The following is a 20,261-nucleotide window of genomic DNA, read 5'->3' as shown; positions in this document are numbered from 1 at the left end:
AGTTGACTCAACTGCATGTACCACAGGAAGCTATGATTCAGGCAGGAGCACTTTAGTTCGCTGCTAATGGGTTTTACAGATCAAGAGTTTTGTTTGTTTTTTTTTTATTGTTATTATACTTTAAGTTCTAGGGTACATGTGCACAATGTGCAGGTTTGTTACATATGTATACATGTGCCGTGTTGGTGTGCTGCACCTATTAACTTGTCATTTACATTAGGTATATCTCCTAATGCTATCTCTCCCCACTCTTCCCACTCCACGACAGGCCCCAGTGTGTGATGTTCCCCTTCCTGTGTCCAAGTATTCTCATTGTTCAGTTCCCACCTGTGAGTGAGAACATGCGGTGTCTGGTTTTCTGTCCTTGAGATAGTTTGCTGTACATCTCGAGTTTTTAAGCTCAAAAAGATTTTTGTTTTTCTGATATCTCCCTGGACGTGGTTGATGTTCTCTAGAAGTCACTGAATTTGAAATTATAAACTTGCCTCCCTCTTCTTAATCCAGTGATTTCCTTTTTGCAGATGAGAAGCCCTTTTCTGTAGAAGATACTTATTTACTGTGTCCAGCGCCTATCTTAAAAGAAGTTGGCATGTAAGTTTTCACCATCAACTGAACCTCCCAGCCAGGGAAGAGAGAGAGGAGGTGTAGGGGGACAGGGGAAAAGAAAGCATCTAGAGAAAGTAGAGCCTTTCTCTAGGTTCCTCCAGCTTATGATGTAGCCAGTGTTTACAGTGACCCAGACACCAGGACAAGTGTTATACAAAGTATCTCACTTCATTCTCCCAGGTTCCCCATAACCAGGTATTCCCACTATCCCAGTTTTACAGACATAGAGACTGTGGCTGCAAGACTTTAAATAGCTTGCCTAACATCACACAGCAGTGAGTGGAAGAGTCTGGGCTCAATCCAAGGTCTGTCTGGCTTAATCACACCTACACTTCTAGAAAGTTCTCACACACTGGACCTCGCTCTGTCATCACCGTTGCCCTGCTAGATAATTGTTATCTCCTCCTTAGAGAAAGGGAGGCTCAGAAAGGCCAAGTAGGGCCATGGCTGGTTCATGGCAAGCAAAGACCCCAGACTCACGCCTTCCGATGTCCCACACGGTGTTCCTTCCTCGACTCTGCACAGCATCGGATGTTCACCCAGACCGGAAAAAGTTCCCTGAACTAATTTATGGGGGAAAATCTCATGATGATGCAATTATGAAAAGCACTAATGAGATGAGATCAAAACCATCAACAGAAGAAAGAGAATGGGCGCCCTGAGCAAGAAAAGAAATACGTGGGAAATGAGGCAATGCTGGTGCAGAGAACAACAACTACAAAAATAACCTCTCCAAAACCGTGTCTATAATAGGCTAGACAAAGAATGGAGGCTTTAAGGGAAAAAAGTTGAACTCATTCATCTGAATTTTGCCTTCAATCGTGTGTTCATATTGTAAAACCTCCAACTCTGGTTGCCCAGCATCAACCTGTGATGCCACTGATTTCACAAATTAGCTCAGTGTCCATGCTGCAAAATGCAACAAAACATGAGGTCAGTCTCCAGCAAGTGTCTTAGAGTGGGAAGAGATGGAAGACAAATTCATCTTCTGCTTTACTTCTGTGAGTCTGTTGGATGGTAACAAAGCCATCCCCATCAAATCACTAAGAGTCCAGATAACAGCAGAATATTGCATTTATAGTTAGCCCAGTCTGTCCCCCATTGACTTGGCCTATTTTTGAAGAATACTTTGTCCAACTACAATGTGACAAGCAAGTTAAATGAAAGTAAGCTTTGCCCATTCAATGCCACTCACTGCAATGCCAGAACGTCTGAATGCACTGCCTTAATACACCAGCCAAGCATATCCTGATACTTCTCTAAACTTTAGAGGAGGATGGGCTATACAGACTACCCCCCACATTTTACAAAAGAGGAAACTCAGACCCCTCCTCCACTCCAGTCTCAAGGGTAGTTAAGAGCAGAGCCCAAAGGAGACCTGTGTGTCTGGCTCTCAGCCTGTTGCTCATTGCACACCATGCTGAGAGTCTGCTTCCCTTGTCATTGCAGGAAAGCTGCACTCCAGGTCAGCATGAACGATGGCCTCTCTTTTATCTCCAGTTCTGTCATCATCACCACCACACACTGTGTAAGTCATAACCTTTCCCTTTACTAAAGATCTCATTATCATTGTCACTGTCAATGTTTCTTAAGCAGCAATCTTCTCCAAAGGTACCCTGGAAAGTTTTTTGGTTCTTCGTTCTGCTCGCTGAGCTTTGATCCAGCACTGCTCCACCAGCCCCAGGCTGGATTGGGGTGTGCTGTACCCCAGAATGTATCAGGCATGTCTGTGTTAAGTTATCCAGCTTTCCCATTTCTGCTGAAGGGGAGATCTAAAGTCGCTGGCCTGACCAGATGGTAAGATGGGCTATGTCTGTGCAGTAATGAGAGTGGAGTCCCAGATAGAGTGGGTTTAGGAGAGAATGGATGGAAGGGAATTGGACAGCCTATACAGAAAGAACATCTTAAGGAGTTCATCTCTAAAGGGATGTAGGAAAATGGGTATGAGCTAAAGGAAAATGTGGAGTTTGGGGAGGTCATTTTATTTAGGATGGGAGAATTTGCAACTTGCTTATTATTGTGGAAATAATCCAGCAGAAAATGGAAAACTGGTGAAGCAGGAGAGAGAGTGGGGAAGGAGCCCTTACAATAGAGATTGTGAGGCAAGAGTGGGGACTGCATTCTCTCTCCCAGCACCTCAGATAGCCCTTCTCTGGAGCCTTCACATCAAGTAGTTTTCATTCCTGGCTATATATAAAATCACCTGGAGAGCTTTTTAAAAAGATTGGTGCCCTGACCTCACGCAAGACTGACTGAATCTAAGCCTCTGGCATGAGCCCTAGCTTTGGTGGTTCCACGGCATCCCCAGGAATTTGTCATGTGCAGCTGTGACTGAGAACCCGTCAGCCTCTGGAGTTGGTCCTGCCCACTGTCAATGTCTCAGAGCTCAGCCTGTCAGGGGTCAGTCAGGGCTTAGTTAGCTCATGTCAAGACCTCAACCTTGGCCGGGCACAGTGGCACATGCCTGTAATCCCAGCACTTTGGGAGGCCGAGGTGCGTGGGTCACTTGAGCCCAGGAGTTCAAGACCAGCCTGGGCAACATGGTGAAACCCCATCTCTACAAAAAATACAAAAATTAGCTGGGCATGATGGCGCACGCCTGTAGTCCTAGCTACTCAGGAGGCTGAGGTGGGAGGATGGCTTGAGCCCGAGAGGCGGAGGTTGCAGCGAGCTGAGATTGCACCACTGCACTCCAGCCTGGGTGACAGTGAGACCCTGCCTTAAAAAAAAAAAAAATTAAAAAAAGACATCAGCCCCTAACATGAGCATTTCGAAAATAACCTTTGTCAGCGTATTCAGTTTCTTTAACTGAATACATTTCTCCATTAGCTCATTCTAGAAACTAATGTTTGGCCTGATGGTCAGCTTGCGTAGTTATTATACTATAGTCACTTCCTTGTTGGCCTTTGGAAGCTGTGTTGATAGAACCTCTCAGTAACTAGAGTTGTGTCCTTAATACCATCACAGCTGGACAAGAAAGAGCAGGCATGCACTGAATGTAGATAATATAGAAATGAGTTATCATAAAAGAACAGGAAGCCAGTCCTCATGATGGACAACAATCTCCTTCCTAATGCCCCCAACACCAATTTTCATCTTGTGTTAGGAGCAAACCAATTTTCTTGAAAGCAGGGTAACCCATTGTAAATGGTACAGATGATGGGAAAGTTTTACTTGACCAAAGCAAGAAACTAGGATTGTGTCAGAGGAGTGTTACCACTGAGAAATGTCCGTGTCTCAGACATCTGGTCAACCCTCCATCTGTAGGCCTCAGTAGGACACCACCAAATTTTAAAAACTGTGTGCAGAAGCGTTGAAATTTCTTCAAGTGTATCCTGCCTGATCCTGTTGAAAATTGACCCTTCTGGGACCTGCCAACCTGCAGGAAGTGATTAAAATACTCTAAATCGAATAACTCCATTCCAGATTCCTCCCAGCTTTGAGTGATCCAACAGTTGGATCTGTATTTCTCATTATGTCTGACCATACCACCGAGAAACAGCTACCGCCCTTGAGACCACAGAGCAGAGGAAGTGGGAAGGGAAGACATCTCAGGACTAAACTTTTGGTATGGCAAATACAGGGCTACAACTTTAAATCATGGGCCTCTAATTAAGAAGAAAAGGTGTCCTTGCCAATGCATTGCAAAATTAAAAGAATTCCCATTGAGTCCCACTATACTTTCCCAACCCACGCCAGCCTCCAGTTACATCTTACGTGTCCCTCATCTGAGCACATGCCACTAAATCTTCTCTTCACTTGACCCTTGATCAAGACCACCTCCTAATGTATTCTGCATTATTCCATTTTCATGTGAGAATGCTGTATTAGTTTACAACAAAATTATAACCACTCTAAGATTTGTGATCCAAGTTCTTTCAGTCATGTATTCAACACATATTTATTGATCACAATGTGCTAGGTACCACTCTGGGTGCCTGGGATATATCAGAGAACACAACAGATAAAAATACCTGTGTGATCAGGGAACGGAAGACAATAGGTAATAAACATAGTAAACAAACTACGTGCTATGGTAAAAGGTAATAGATGCTATAGGATAATTAGAAGAGAGTGAGAAGATTTCCTACTACCTAGGCGAGTAGGTTCCAATTGTAAATAGAGTAACGGATACATTGAAAATGTGGTATTTGAGTAGCAACCTGGATAGTGAGGCTCCCATGAGGCTATGGGAGCGTGGGGAAGGGTGGGATATCCCAAACCAAGAGCCCTCATGCTAAGACCCTGTGGCCAGCGATCCTTGGTGTTCACAGAAGAGCAGGCAGGCAGGTGCCATCCCCAGGCATCTCCATGCCTGCTGCTGTCCTCATTCCCTCTCAGGATAGCAGCAGGCAGTGAGATGCCCGGGGATAGGATGTGCAGGGTTGTGGAAGGACTTTGGCTTTTGAGCAGAGGAGCAACATGGTCTGACTTATATTTAGAAGATTACTTGGCTGTGGGCAGACAGAGACAAAGATGGAAGCAGTGTGACTTGTTAGGAGGGTTATGGCAATATTTCAGGCAAAAGGTGATGATGGGTTGAATCAGGGGAGGGCAATGGAGGTGGAGAGAAGTTGTCAGAGTTGGATTTATTTTGAAAGCAGAGCTAGTGAATTTTCCAAAGCATCGAATGTAGGGTTTAGAGAGAGAGAAGAATCAAGAATGTCCCAAGCATTTTGGCCTAAGAAACTGAAAGGATGGGGTTGCCATCAGCTGCCAGACAGGAGGAAGACAGAAGGAGAAGAAGATTTAGGGAGGAGGGGGAACAATCAGGGAATCAGTTTTGCTGTGACCTTGATAAGTTGTTTAGCCCCTAGCCAGGTGCCATGGCTCATGTCTGTTATCCCAACACTTTAGGAAACATAGGCGGGTGGATCACTTGAGGGCCAGTTTAAGACCAGCCTGCCCAACATGACAAAACTCTGCCTCTACTAAAATACAAAAATTAGCCTGGCATGGTGGCCCATGCCTGTAGTCCCAGCTACTCTGGAGGCTGAGGCAGGAGAATCAGCCTGAACGTGGGAGGCGGAGGTTGCAGTGAGCTGAGATCATGCCACTGCACTCCAACCTGAGTGACAGAGCGAGACTCCATCTCTAGGAAAAAAAAAAAAATTGTTTAGCCCTTTTGTGCTTTAGTTTCCCAATCTATAAAACTAAGATAATAAAAAATTTACATCTATCAGTATTGTGAACATTAAATGAAATAATATTTGTAAAGTATTTGACAGAAGACCTAGCAGGTAGTAAGTGCTCAGTAATTGTTAGCTGTTTTATAGTGGAAGCTTAATGAAAAAATTTTTAACTAATTTGAGATTCCTCCTAGAGAGCTGGCTGTTTAATTCAGAGTCTCGTTTTAACCAAGGGGCTCCTCTGAGATGTCTCCAGGGGTACATGTTTATCACTCGACCAAGCCCAGGTGATTGAAAGGGGGAAGAAGAGATGGCCAAATTCATCCGGAAAAGGGGCCTTATATTCAAACATAAAACTCCAGTCCCAACCAGGACGTACACAGCAGCTCAAATTAAAGGCTGAAACTATCATTGGGCAAAATAGAGATGCAGGTGGAACATGTGGGTATCCAAAATATGAAGTAAGGTCTTGGACTTGTGTTTGTTTCCTGGGAAGCTGGTTTGGAGGACAAGGTTTTTCAATCAAAAGTGATCCTCTGGGTCTGAGTAAAGGGATATTGTCAATGCCAGTCACAGCCTGCCCAGTTCATCACCTGGAACCAAAAATATTTTTAAAATATGTAGTTGAGACTTTTCTTTTCTCACTTTATTTGGTGCCCATTTGGACACCTGTGTCACAAGTTTTCAAGATCTGCAATGAATAACTGTTGCCTGAGCCAGAAGCAGAAATTCCGTGGAGTTTTACAGGAAAGAGATTTTTCCGTCCGCTAAAAGATTCCTATACAGATGGTAAACTTTGGTGAGCTCCATGGCTATAGAAAATGGTCAAACATCCAGAGTCCTCTCTCACCAGATATTTAAATACACCCATCTCTGTAGTCTTAACTGCCTCACTTTTCTTCACCAAACTCCAGCCAGAGGTTGAGAAAATTACTAATATAGTGCCGCTTTAAGGAAAGTATTGAAAAGAGATTTGTCCTTTTGAACAAAGCAAGCAAATTTTACAAACATAAAGAACTTTTCATGAAGATTGTTTTCTTTTAGATACTTAAAAATTCTATTATTTCCCACCCAAAGTGTCCAAGAATCAGGAAATCAATCAAGTATGTCTTGGACTTCTACTGTGTCTCCTAGTCACTGTCCTTAAGGAGCTTAAAATCCAGTTGGAGAAGGAGCCCAACAAGCATATAAAAGAGTGTATAATAGGCCGGGCGTGGTTTCTTACGCCTGTAATCCCAGCACTTTCGGAGATTGAGGTGGGCAGTTCACAAGGTCAAGAGATCGAGACCATCCCTGGCCAATATGGTGAAACCCTGTCTCTACTAAAAATACAAAAATTAGCTGATGTGGTGGCGCGCACCTGTAATCCCAGCTACTCAGGAGGCTGAGGCAGGAGAATCGCTTGAACCAGGGAGGCAGAGGTTACAGTGAGCCGAGATTGCACCACTGCACTCCAGCCTGGTAACAGAGCAAGACTCCATCTCAAAAAAAAAAAAAGAGTGTATAAATGTATAATAAAGAACAAGATTGTATGAGTCAGGTGTAAATGCCATAGGATTTCAGAGCAGGGAAGGATAAGTGAAGGCAAGAAGAGTCAGGAGAGCTTCATGGAGAGATGACACCTGAGTGATTTGAAACATAGTAATTATAGGTGAAGAAGTGGGACCAGGCCATGCCCTAAAGAGACACCAACCCGAACCAGGGATGGATAGATCTCTGAGCCTAGTTTGTTCATGGGCTCTCCCAGACCATGACTTTGTTATTGTTTTTCCTTCTCGTTTTGCATCCATTTCTGGGGCCTTTTAATGTGGGGACATTTCTCAAGTTGGCAACTATCCTCGCAGGATGTACGCTCCACACCCTTGATCTTGAACACCCAAGATGTGACAGTGCAGCCCAGTTGATGCTCATCCCTGTTAACCCTGATCAGGATTTGCTTTGTACTTGCTGCTGGGTTGGAAAGTCACAATCTTTGAAGAAAAGAAAATGACCTAAAGTTAGACATAAGGTTCCAAATTCAACATTAAATAAATGAAGACCCCTGTTTTTTTCTCCTGATACATATGAAAAACAGCCTGACTGCAATAGCAACAAGGTTCAATAACTTTGAGCGGATCCATGTCATATCATTGTTTAGAGAAATGCCATTTGAATGAAACCTGAAATTCAACAAACTGAGACCTGAAACATCAAAGCGAAAACAACTGCTCTATAACTGCAGCATAATGGAGGAATTAAGAATACACGATATTGAGTGGAAAATCTTAATTTCACATCCCAGCCCCTTGACTTTCCAGGGTGACCTTGGACAGGTTTACCTGCAGCCTGTTTCAGAACCTGTCTCGCATTTTTATAGTAAAGATTAAGTATATAAGGGGCTTGAGGTACATAATAGTCTGTCAAAAAATGACAGCTGTGTATTAGGTTATTGACCTAACTGTCCTTGCCAAGTAAAAGTCTAATGCCCTGCCCCATTAGATTCACTGTACATGTCCTGTGGCTTATAAACAGGCTGTCTCCCTCTGATTAAGAAGCATGCTCCTTTTGAGTCTCTACAATAAGCCTGGATTTTAGGAGCAGGCTGGAAAAAAACTTTGAAGATGTTGCCCACAAGATAACTAGGAAGAAAAACAACAGTATATCAGATGTGGCGATAAGTCAAACAAGACTGGGTGGCAGGCTGACTCTTTGCTACTTTTGAAGAGTTTTCCTCAATAAATGAATCAAGTAAATAGTAACATAGGGAAATATTTAGACAAATTAAACACATGAATTAAAGCAAGTAAAGTTGATACATTATTACCACATGCAAAATTTCTGTTGCCACAAAAAAAAATCTATCATGCATTCCGAATCTTGGGATTCTTAAATGTTCTTTTGTTCTATTCTATATGTACTTTCTTTGGGGCCCCTTTTTCTGATACAAAGATAGGGATTTGCCTAAAAAAATAATTTTAGCTCAATATGACAAGCCTAGGGACCTTCTCAATTATGTTGCCAGACAAAGACTCCAAAATTTTCTTTCCAAATTCCTCTTTTCCATATTCCAATTCGTGCCTTCACTTCCTCCTCTCACGCATAGGCCTGGAGAGCCACAGACTTGTTCATTGTTTCAGGAAGAAAGACCCTGTTAACATCCAGGTTATTTTCAACACTTCATGGCTACCTATGTTTCACAGGAAGGCGGGCCACCAGCTGCCATATAGAGGTAGTCTATAGCTTTGGAAACAACTGGAGAGTTGTCATAAAGAAAACGCAGACATTGGAAAGAGCGGTTGTCTCTCAGGCATAGTATTTCCCCTATGTTTATTGAGGCAAAACAGACCATCTTGTTCACTGTCATAACCCAGCACCTGGCACAATGTCTGCACATAGTCATTACTCAGCAAATAATGATGGTTGAGTGAATAAATGAATGAACCCAATCAAGGGTCATACTGGTACCATGATGGCACCTACTGGCAGGAAAGAAAAGGAGCCAAAAGGAGGTAGAATCAGAACAGGGGGCTCTGAGTTGGTTGGGAGGTAGACTTCAGAAAAGGATGGCCAGCAATTCAATCTTCATATCCAAGAAGCTTGAGCATAATTTAACAGGGGAAAAAAATCTGCCAGGTGAGAAACTATAACCAGCGTTCCCAGGAAGGGCAATAGTCAAAGATATCATCATAAAAGCACCAGCGCCAGTAGGAGCAGACCCCTGCCTGGGGTGCAGACTTGGTGGAAGGGTGTAGAAATAGCCCACTAACTGGATCAAGATTCTGGGCAGGCCTCTAGTCTGTGAGGGTCTGCAGCACAAGGCTGGAAGCCAAGCAGAACCATAGAGACTGATAGACTCAAGATCACTCCAGAAAAGCTGTGACCCAGGGAACATTGGCATGGCCTGAGCTCACCCTGGAATACCAGAAACGTAGATTACAGCAGTTCAGCTAATCTGGATGCTGCCAGCTGGGGCTGAGGATGCACAGTCTGCTTTGGTGAGGACTGGGGATGTGCTGGAGCCCAGAGGTAGAGGCCACAGTGACTGCAAGTAAAAGAAGCAGAGGAGGGCAGTGACCACCCCCTACACTGTCTTTGGAGGAAATTTCCAGGGGTCTGTTTTCTAAGTCAGTTCAATTCCACTGCCAGTTGCTTTAAAGCAACTAGAGAATAAAAATCCAGCCCGGTTTTGTAGTCATTATGACTCTTTAGGTAAACAGACAGCTGGCATGGCTGCCCTTGCCAAAATCTCTTGAATTTCACCAGCCTGGTAGGGAGTGAATCCAGTAGCCTGTGCTGAGTGGCAATCTCACCTTCCAACATAATAAAAAATTATTGCATACTCTTCAGAGAAAGTAGAAATCAGAGACATTTTTGTCTTCTATTTCTTTTCCAAGGTCAGCAAACAGTCCATCAATCAAGTAGGTAGCTGTCTTTGGGATAGACAATTCATTCCAGTGCTTTATGCATGTGGGCCTCTTTACTAAGGAAAGAAGGTTGGGGAGGAGGTTGCTGGTGGCAAATGGAGCCAATGATATCATAACAATCAGGACCAACGTGTTTTAAATCTATACTCTGCGCAAAGTGTTAGGGACTCGAAGAATAGCCAGTCCTTGCCCTCCAGAGGCTTACAATACAGTTGCCAAGGCAGGATATATTACTTAAAGAGGTAAATATTATACAATTTGGGGTATAAAAGCAAATATCACACAGGTACCCTGAAATTCCCCACCTGTTCCAAAGACTCATGAGCCTTTAGATAAGTCAATGGACACAAACATGGCACGCTCTGAGGAGTGTCCACTTCATGGGCCTGGTGAGTTACTTCCCAGTTACCTAAGAAGGATTTTCACCCCTTCTGCAAAGCGAAGCTGGACAGATTATTCCAGAAATTCAGGTATAACAAGTAGGCAGCTCATGATTAGCTCAGTCCCAAAACTCTATCCCATGAGTGTATTTTCCCCAAGAAGACTCTCCCCAAACTGTTTCTCAATACCAGGAAACAACCTCTGAAGAAAAGAAGACCCTTCCAAACAACCAATTGCAGAGAACAGAATCAGGACTCACTAACTGACTTTCCCCTGTAGGTTCCTTCGCCCCAACAATATTATCCCACTTCCTGTCCAACTTTCCCACACCCACTGCTTCTTACTCATTCAGTGTCACATAACCTGGAAGAATGAGGCAAAACTGAACTGGAAGGGAGATAGAAGACTCACCTTGAAGAGGGTTTGAATGACAGAATATGGAGTTTGGGCAATGGGAAGCCATTTGAGGGAGGCACAATGCATTATTTTAGGGGGATTAATTTAGCATGTGTATGCTTTAAGTATATTAATAACAAAATGGCATTAATTGGGATGCCACTGATTTGTGAATTTGGTCATCTGGAAAAGGAGTAGGCTCTAGTTTACTTTTCCATTATTTGGGCTAAAGGAACTTAGTGCCAAGAGTGACCAATCCACAGCACTGGGGCTACAAGTGAATCATAGAGCCTCATACTCAGCCCTTGAAAAAGGACAGCCACTGATGCACTTTGTTATTGCTGTAATTATAGGTGATAGGTCCTTTGAAATATGTGGCTTAGCAAAACACAGAGGAAACACTTGAGAGGAAAAGTGGGCTTTGGGATCAGATCAATGTGGCTAAAAATCATGGTTCTGCTACTTACAGGGTGTATGACTTTAGACTGAAATAATGTACTTAGAAGAGCTGGCATGGGGCCTGGCACACAGTAGATGCCCAATCTTAGTTTTCTTGTACTAATGTTATGGTCTCTATATGAATTTGTACAGTGAGATGGTTTCTAAAGACTCTGACTTCTGGTTGAATTAGCAGAAGTATAGTATCTGAAACTAAGGAGGTGATGGGACCTCTCTCAACTTGGTGAAGTTAAAATCTCCATTCTAATATTGTGTTCGGTACCAAGGATACTCCAAGGGAGAACATAGAGAAACTGAATGTATGAGAAATGCCACCAAATACGGTATGTTATGTAGAATATAGAATTGGAGCTCTTTAGCCTGGGGCATACTTAGCATAGAGACAATATTCAAAGGGCTGTTCTGAAACACATGCAGCTATACCTGTAGAGCCCTAATTCTACAGATTATTTGTTGTATAGACCCAAGGGGTCAGTTTCTGGCTTCGTTTTTAAAAAGGCCTTTTTAATTAGCTGCATTGGGTGGGAATGAGCTCCCTATTATAGTTGCAGTCAAGCACAGGCAGCAGGACAACTTGGCAGAATTATGTAATCATCATTCATGCCTCAGAGTGGGGATTGGAATAGAAAAGCTTTCAGACTCCTTAGGCTGCTGAGAGGCTGTGACTGTAGACCTAAAAGTATGTTAGGAAAGGAGTAAACTAAATACTATCAGTCCTATACGGTATCACAAATAAGTTTGGTTCTCACATTTTGAAAATGAATCTAAGAGAGCTCTGTTGGTGATACTGCAGACAACTTCTCTTAGTGCAGTGCAGATTGGCCAACCTCCACCTAATACAAGTGGGATCATGTTTCAGACCAGAGTACTTCAAACTCCTGAGAATAGTCTGTTTTCAAGTAATCTCAAAACACACCCTGTAATTTACAAACAACGCATTAGTCACAAGTCAGTCTCCTCTATTTATTAGCCAGTCTCCATAGAGCCATACATAATTCAAGGTATTTTTTTACAATGTGCCAGTATTTTTATTATTATGATTACTATTATTATTATTTTAACAAGATGGCTTGTGGTTTTACATACAATCATTAGAGATGGTAAAAGACCACAGGAATATCAGAGTGCAGAACTCAGATCTCAAATATTGTTTATGAACTGAAATAAAAGTAGTTTGCCAACATCTCTATTTTGACAACCCTTGTAACCCTTGTATGTATAAAAATATCTTTTAAAAGATGTTTTGGATGATTCGTGCTGATTTGTTTTTCTTGGATGTTTGAGCAATTGACTTTCAATATTTTTATATCTAAGTATTTTAAAGAATGTTTTCCCTAAGTTTGAAATTTCCTTGTTTTGAGAGTAAATTGAGAAAAAAAATATTTTTCTGAATCTATACTTTAGAAAACACTGAGATAAGCAAATAGTAAGATGGTAGAACTAGAAGTTAAATCAAAATAATCCATAAGCAAAATAAATATAATGGACCAAACTCAGCAGTTTAAAAACACAGATTGACAGATTGTGTTTTTAAAATAGCCAGCTATGTATGATTTACAATAAAACATATATTCAGTAAAACATAAGGACACAGAAAGATTGAAAATAAAAGCATGTGAAAAGTTTTATCAGGCAAATACCAAAAGAAAGTTAGCATAGCTATACTAGTATTTGATAACAAACTTATTGGCAAAAAATTATTGGTATAAAGAGGACCATTACATAATGTTAAAAGGAGCAGTTAACCTAGAAGTTATAATAATTCTGATCTGCACTTAATGACATATCCTCAGCATATATAAAGCAAAAATTGATAGAATTGCAAAGAGAAATCGATAAATCCACCATCACAGGAGGAGGTTTCTATACAATTCTCTCAGTAATTAATAGATCAAGCAGCCAAAAGAATTAATAAAATATAAATGATTTGAAGAATTTAATTAAATATAATCTAGTGGACACATGATAAAGCCCCAGCATAACATTCAAAATAGGGTCCAAAGTTTTTTGCATAAAATGAAGACTTATGCAACTATAAGACTAATGACAAAAATATCATACTTCATCAAATCTAAGACACACTTTTCTTTCCACATTTTAACATCTCTAAAATTGATATGTTTCAGATCATAATAATATATCATGATATAATGGGCAGTGTTTTCCCTAATAGCTCATAAAATAATGAGACATCCTACCACAGATACCTCTGAAATGCAATGAAATATTTTCTATCAGTCTGTACTGTACCAAAAGTAAAGATAATGAAATATATCCTGAATGAAACTGATCAGTCACTTATTTTCCACTGCCCACCCCCATTCACAGTGGAAAATAAGAACTCCAGCCTTTCCCCTTTGGGGAATGGCTTACTGTATATAGGAAATCTGCATCCAACAGAGAATATCTATTCTTTTTTAAGTACACTTTTACACTTTAAAAAAAAGCAGTCATGTACCATAAGCCAAGTCTCAACAAATTTATAAAAATGACATATAGATCATATTCTGGTACCAAATAAAAAAACAATTGAAATCAATAGCCAATCAAGTTACCAGTCAATTTTGAAAATCTCATATGTTTTGAAATTTCAAACACACACCCAAAGCATTTATGAGTCAAAGTAATATCATAATGTAAATTAGAAAATACTTAGAACTGACCAATTATGAAGATGCCAAAACCAAAACTTGGAATGCAGCTAAGTGGTCCTTACAGGGAAATTTGTCATCTTGAGGGTTTATGTTAGAAAAGAATAAAAGTTTAAGACAATTAGCCAAGCATAGAACTCAGGAGATTAGAGAAGAATGATAGAGTAAACCCTTTCAAAAAAGGGAAGGCCAAGACCAAGAAAGAACAGAATAGAAAACAAGATAAATAGAGGGGCAACAAAGAAAACTATTAGTTGGGCATAGAAGAGGTGAAAAGAGAAATAGACATGTATAGAAAGAACTGTGTACTTGCTGGTCAATCTGGATGGGAAGATAAGCTAAAGTCAATGCTGTCATGGGTTCTGGGCAGTACTGGAGAGAAATCATTAATCAAGAGAACCAAGAAAGCACATGCAAATTGAGTTCATCCCTCACCTACCCCGAGTCTCCTTCCCAGAAAGCCTTTGTACACAAAATGGTTGCTATAAAATATTGTAAAATGTGTACATTTTATTTTCCCCCATTTTTATCACCAACTAAAATTTGCCGGATTACTATGAAACTCTCAATTTGCAAAGCTGTTTGTCCCTACAGCAGTCTCTGATCACTATGTTATGTTTTATTTAAGTTTATGGTTCTACTTTTTCTGGTCTCTCGCTTCTTGATGTCATACCTGTGTTTTCTAATCTAGATACTCCCCTCTGCACTTCTAATTTGACAGTTTAAGCTTCTGGGTACCTGAATATCAGAAAACCAAGCTTACATAAATTGCATATGAAATAAGGATTCCTAGTCTCTAAGAACTTGAGAGAAGGTATATGGCCTAAGAACCCAAGCTTTAGTGAATGACCATTGTGTCCATTTATGCCACCTCCTGGGTTATTGAGGCTATTCCAGATAGTCTTTTGGGTTGAGCACCCTGGTTCAGTGAATCCATTTCAGAGAAACACAATTATAGGAAGAAGTGCAAAATTGAAAGAGGATCCGAAAAGTTATTGGGAGCCTGGGCAACATGGTGAGACCCTATGTCCACAAAAAATAGAAAAATTAGCCGGGCATGGTGGCGTGTGTGCATGTAGTCTCAGCTACTCAGGAGGCTGAGGTGGGAGGATCACTTGACTCCAGGAATTCAAGTCTGCAGTGGGTCATGATTACGCCACCCTATGCTGTGCAAGAGAGCAAGACCCTGCCTCAAAACAAAAACAAAAACAAAAAATGGCAGGCGTGGTGGCTCCCACCTATAATCCCAGCACTTTGGGAGGCCAAGGTGGGTGGATCACCTGAGGTCAGGAGTTCGAGATCAGCCTGGCAAACATGGTGAAACCCCGAAACTACTAAAAATACAAAAATTAGCCAGATGTGGTAGCGGGCGCCTGTAATCCCAGCTCCTCAAGAGGCTGAGGCAGGGGAATTGCTAGAACCTGGGAGGCGGAGATTGCAATGAGCCCAGATTGCACCATTGCACTCCAGCTCAGGCGACAACAGCAAGACTCCATCTCAAAAAAAAAAAAGGAAAAAAGAAAAAAAAATTGGTAGAGGGGAGAAGGAGTTGTCAGTGAGAAGGAGAAATGGGAGGAGGAGGAAGAGGAGAGATTTAATAGCTTGGGGAAAAGGACCAAAAAGCAGAGAAAATCTGAGAGGGTCTCCTTTCTACCAATGCTAAAATAATTGTCAACTCTTTAAATAGTCCAACATTGGCAAAATCAGTGAGCTAGGTCATCTGAGAATGGGAGATGACCCACCAGGATCATATTGTCCTGGTTGGCAGCTTACAGTCATGTTGCACTAAATTACAAGTCACCCCAGGGTCCTTACGTGTATTTTCTAATCAGGATAATATTTGGGACTGACAGGATTTATATTGTTTGCATTCCCAGAAGGCAGTCAAACTCCTCCCTCTGTTCCCTACAGAATGACAAGGTCCCATGAGGGTATATAAACACCTTTCTTTTTGCAAAGCAGCCATCTTCTAACCTATTCATTAAGGCACCAAGGAAATGCGAAAGGCAGCGAGTTAATTTATTTCTCCTCGAAAGAAGAGTCAGTGCCACAAACGATACATAACTAGCATTCCTTTGCCATTACTGTGGCTACTAGAACAGATGTTAGCTTAGTCAGTGCCCAAAGCAGTGGGCTTCATGTTTTGTTTCATTTTTTAAAAAAAATAAAAAGCACTTGAATAAGTGACAACTGAAATATTACTGGGTTTCTTTTCAACACAACCCAGCATCAGAAAAACTGTTTCATTTGCAGGCTGAGGAAATATGAAAGAGCAATTTATTTTACCTGCATTGCCCAAATTTTGGACTTAGAATACTTTATAGGTATCTATAAAGCTCAAGATTCTTGAGCTTGTATATAAAAGGTGCAAACTCAGCCAAAGTAATTATCTACAAAATGTTCCTTATGATAGAGCTTGACCTGGCAGCCCCAGTTAGCCCCTACCTACTGGCCTTAAAATTTGTGAATGTACTGATCCCTAACAGATAAAAATGTTGAATGGCAATTTTGTATTTCATACGTCCTCACTCTAAATAAAATTATGTCCATTTCTACTCTGTGCCTTTGATCACATTTCATTTTCCTTCTGGAATGCCCTCTCTTCTTTCACCTATCCAATTTAACTGTGGCCTTAAGGCCTAGCCCAGTGCTGTCTGGACCTGCCCCAGGATGACTCAGTGGCCTCTGCAAGCCTCCTAACTCCCTCTGCTCTGAGCTCAGGCGCTGCAGATTGCAGCACCTTTGAGAGTTTAACTGCATTTCACCTGTACTGCTCTCCAGGCAAGCCCTGAGAATCAGTCCTGACTTTGTAATTGGACTCTGACAACCTCTTTCAGGGTTAGAAGTTGATGTCCGTCTTTCTATGCCTCCTACTGTTGAGCATGCATTAAAAACTCAATGAGAAATAATTTCTTGGTTTATTGACACCCTATTACACAGTTTAACGACATTGCTTTAAGGAATTGATCATCATGGTTACCTCTGGTTGATCATAGATGATAGATTCATGGTTGATCATAGACGATAGATGCTCTGGTAGAGCATCTATCTTTTTGAGGCACCACCCAAATTCACCTTTCCAAGTTCATAATCTAAAGCAACAGCCCACAGTATATTGTAGGTGATGTTTACTTACCAATAATAGGTAACAGTGATGCCAACTAATACATGAGAGATGATCAATCAAACCAATTGAGCATATACATTAAATAAATGGCTACATTAACGGTAAGTAAACAAATCACTATATTTAATAAAACAAAAAATGAAAATGAGACACCAGCCTTTCTCTTCCAGTGTCATAATATTTGAGCATTACTAAGTACCTTCTCTATAATCCTATTTCAATACCCCACTTCCAAGAACTGAAGTACTCCAAGTACTAACAAGCTACATCTTGTCTGGATTATTCTCTGAAAACTGGTTTTGATTAACAAGCTCCATGCATTTTATGGAGGGAAAGGAAAGTGCTGAATGAATCCAAGATTTACTTTAATCACCTTCACCATCATAAGTAACATGAAATGTCATGACTGGGTCAGGGTGACAAGAGTACCGCAAGAGTACTTATCACCTTCTGTGATAAGAGCCTCAAAGCTTGAGTTTGTGGGAGTATGGCATCAATCTTCCCCTTAACTGCATATTAATGATGGCTTATCTCAGTCCTTCTGGTATTATTCATATAAGGCATAAAGTAATAAGATTTATAGCAAACTAGGATTTATACATCCATATGACTTCTGCTCCTTCAAAGGATTTGCTTTGGAAAACCATATGCTTTCTCCAACAACGCTGTCACTATTCCAAGTATATTCTGCACTCTTGCTTTGAAATGGTCATAACTTTAAAGCCACAATATTTGAACATCCTCAGTAGGGGATTAAGGGAATATCATCATCATTTGATTTCTAAAACCCCAAAAGCTGTAGGAACCAGTTCTGGTGAATGATGGATTATCAAGCTCAGAACTTTCATGAATGCTTTCGTGAAAAGCAAAGCATGACTAAGAGATTATAAGATTTTCTTTTGGGGGCCTATAAACTGACTTTAGAAAGAGTCCCAAGGGAGGTGTTTCAGGATTGCTCTGGGCAATGGCTGTATCACTGGAGGTAGTCTCCAATCTCCAAACCCACTAGTTTGGAGATCATTAGATTCATTTGGATGTGGGAGTTCAGTTATGTTCACTACATGAACAGCCTCATTGCTTTATAGCCGTGCTTTTTAGAAAGAGTTCCACAAAGGTTTAGGTACCTAATACTTTTTCTATACTGCCCCACTTTGGGTTAAGGAGTCTACTATCTTCAGTGTTTTATCAATTTAATTGCCATCTCTAGCCCAAATTACCTCTCAGGTGGCCAGAATGAATAATGTTTCATTATGTTACCCTCATTTATGGTTGATCAACTTTGATCAAGGATATTAAATTTTCCATTGGAAAATCCACTTGGGTTTCCCTTTTCGTGACACATGGATGGCAATCTTAAGGGCCTGAATTTCTCAAATCTGTAATCTGGGACCACCCACTAACACCGTAGCTCTAGTTACAGTTAGTACAGGGTTGTTCACAGAAATCAACTTCATTTACATTGGCCAAGCATGGGCACATCACCTGGAACTTGGCTTGGACGTAGAAGGAAAGGGAGGATGGAAAGGGAAGTGCCATTTTTTGAAGGCTGGCCATGTGCCAGGATCTCTGCACACCTTGTCTCATGTCATCACAGAACCAATCTGGGAAGCAGGAATTATCTCAATTTCACATACGTAAAGAAAAGGAAGTCTTACATTCATCTGTCCATCATTGGAAAGATTTACAATGATTCTGAAGGACAGGCAGTGGAGTTTTAGGTTTCAGGGGCAAGAGCAGTTTTCAAAAGTCTTTGAGTCCAGTGTGCGCAAGTCAACAAGCAGTACCTGGTGTGCAGGAGCACTCGTGGGTGAGTCTGTCTCGGGTCTCGACAATTAGCAATTGTGTGACAGTCATTCTGTTTCCTTCTGCCTGACCCTGGGAGACATATCAGTAATGGATGCGCAAAAGCAGGTCTGTTTTATGTCTTAATATAATTTAAGATGAATTGTATTGAAAAGATGCTGAAGAATGAATGTGTCAAAATGGATTAACTGTGTACATTGACTTTCATGTCATCATCCATCTGTCACGAATGAGTGATACTTTGCAATGGGCTGGTGTATGACAGTGAGGACCTTAGGGCATGAAGGCTTTTTGCCTGGTCCCAGCAGCATCTGCCCCATGAAGTTTGTTTTCTCCCACTGCCTCCAGGCCCCATTGATACCCCCAAATAGATGCTGGGTTATGAGAACCAGTGAAGTCTCCTATGTCATCAGTCTTAAAAATAATTTTACAAGTCCACATATTTGTCCCATTCTTGGAGTAGTTTTAGTGTATGTCTTTAAATTAACTGCTAACAGTATAAATAACTTGATGTCATAAAAAGAAAAGGAAGCTTAAAGAGGTTGTGCAACTTACTCAAAGCCCACATATTAGTAAGTAGTAGTTTAGATTTGGATCATCTTTTCCTGCCTCCAAAGCCCAAGCTCTTTGCCATGAGGTTGATGCAGCCATTAACAGGAACGAGACCATGGAGGGGAACTGAGCAGCCACGGGAAACGTAGGCTCCAGCGCCATTCCTGCTACTCACTAACTATAGGCGGCATCGGCCTGCTAAATCCTCATTCCCCTCATTCTATTAAACACTTGAATGGCATTTAGTGGCAATTTGTGTTTGAAACACTGTACTATGTCTCACAGGTACAAATATGAGTAAAGCAGATATGTGTCTTCTAGGGGCTTCTAGTTCAGTGGCAGAGACAAGAACATAATAATAAATTTCTGTAAAATAAAGTAGATTAGCTAGAGCTATGATTAGGGTAAAATAAGAGCAGAAATGCTGAGTTCAGTGGTGGTATTTACTGGTCTCTGTTTCGCACTCAATGACAAGGTCCATGATTGGCAAAACCGTGTCCATTTTATGCTGTTGTTCTCCAGTACTTGGAGAGGGCCTACCACATGGTAGGTGTTCAATAAATATGTTAGGTATGAATAAATCAGGTGATACCTGAGCAAAGATTTGAAAGATGAAAAACAGCTGGCCAAGCAATGATAGTTAGAAAGAGTGTCTCAGGGAGAAGAAGACTGTGACAGAAGAGCGAGGTATGTATGGGGAGCTAAAGCCATTTAGTTCTGTCAAAGCACAAAGTGTGAGGGGGGAGGAGGGAGG

At 41.2% G+C, this 20,261-nt stretch overlaps 1 protein-coding gene across 4 annotated transcripts in view; it reads left to right on the top strand.

Moving 5' to 3' along the window:
* Positions 1-20,261, top strand: part of ANTXR1 (ANTXR cell adhesion molecule 1) — a 244,955-nt gene that overhangs the window by 116,539 nt on the left and 108,155 nt on the right. For 3 of the 4 annotated variants that reach the window (XM_055241678.1, XM_055241681.2, XM_055241683.1), the window contains 2 exons: positions 522-591; positions 2,056-2,134. In XM_055241678.1, the coding sequence (XP_055097653.1) occupies positions 522-591; positions 2,056-2,134 (149 nt within the window). Of the gene's footprint in view, positions 1-521; positions 592-2,055; positions 2,135-3,738; positions 3,740-12,439; positions 12,532-20,261 lie in introns of those variants that run through there. The other variant, XM_055241682.2, reaches the window with a different exon arrangement.

This window comes from Symphalangus syndactylus, chromosome 14 (assembly GCF_028878055.3).
Source record: "Symphalangus syndactylus isolate Jambi chromosome 14, NHGRI_mSymSyn1-v2.1_pri, whole genome shotgun sequence".
NCBI lineage: Eukaryota > Metazoa > Chordata > Mammalia > Primates > Hylobatidae > Symphalangus > Symphalangus syndactylus.
The sequence above is the reverse complement of the archived record's forward strand: the minus strand, read 5'-3'. Positions and strand labels throughout refer to the sequence as shown.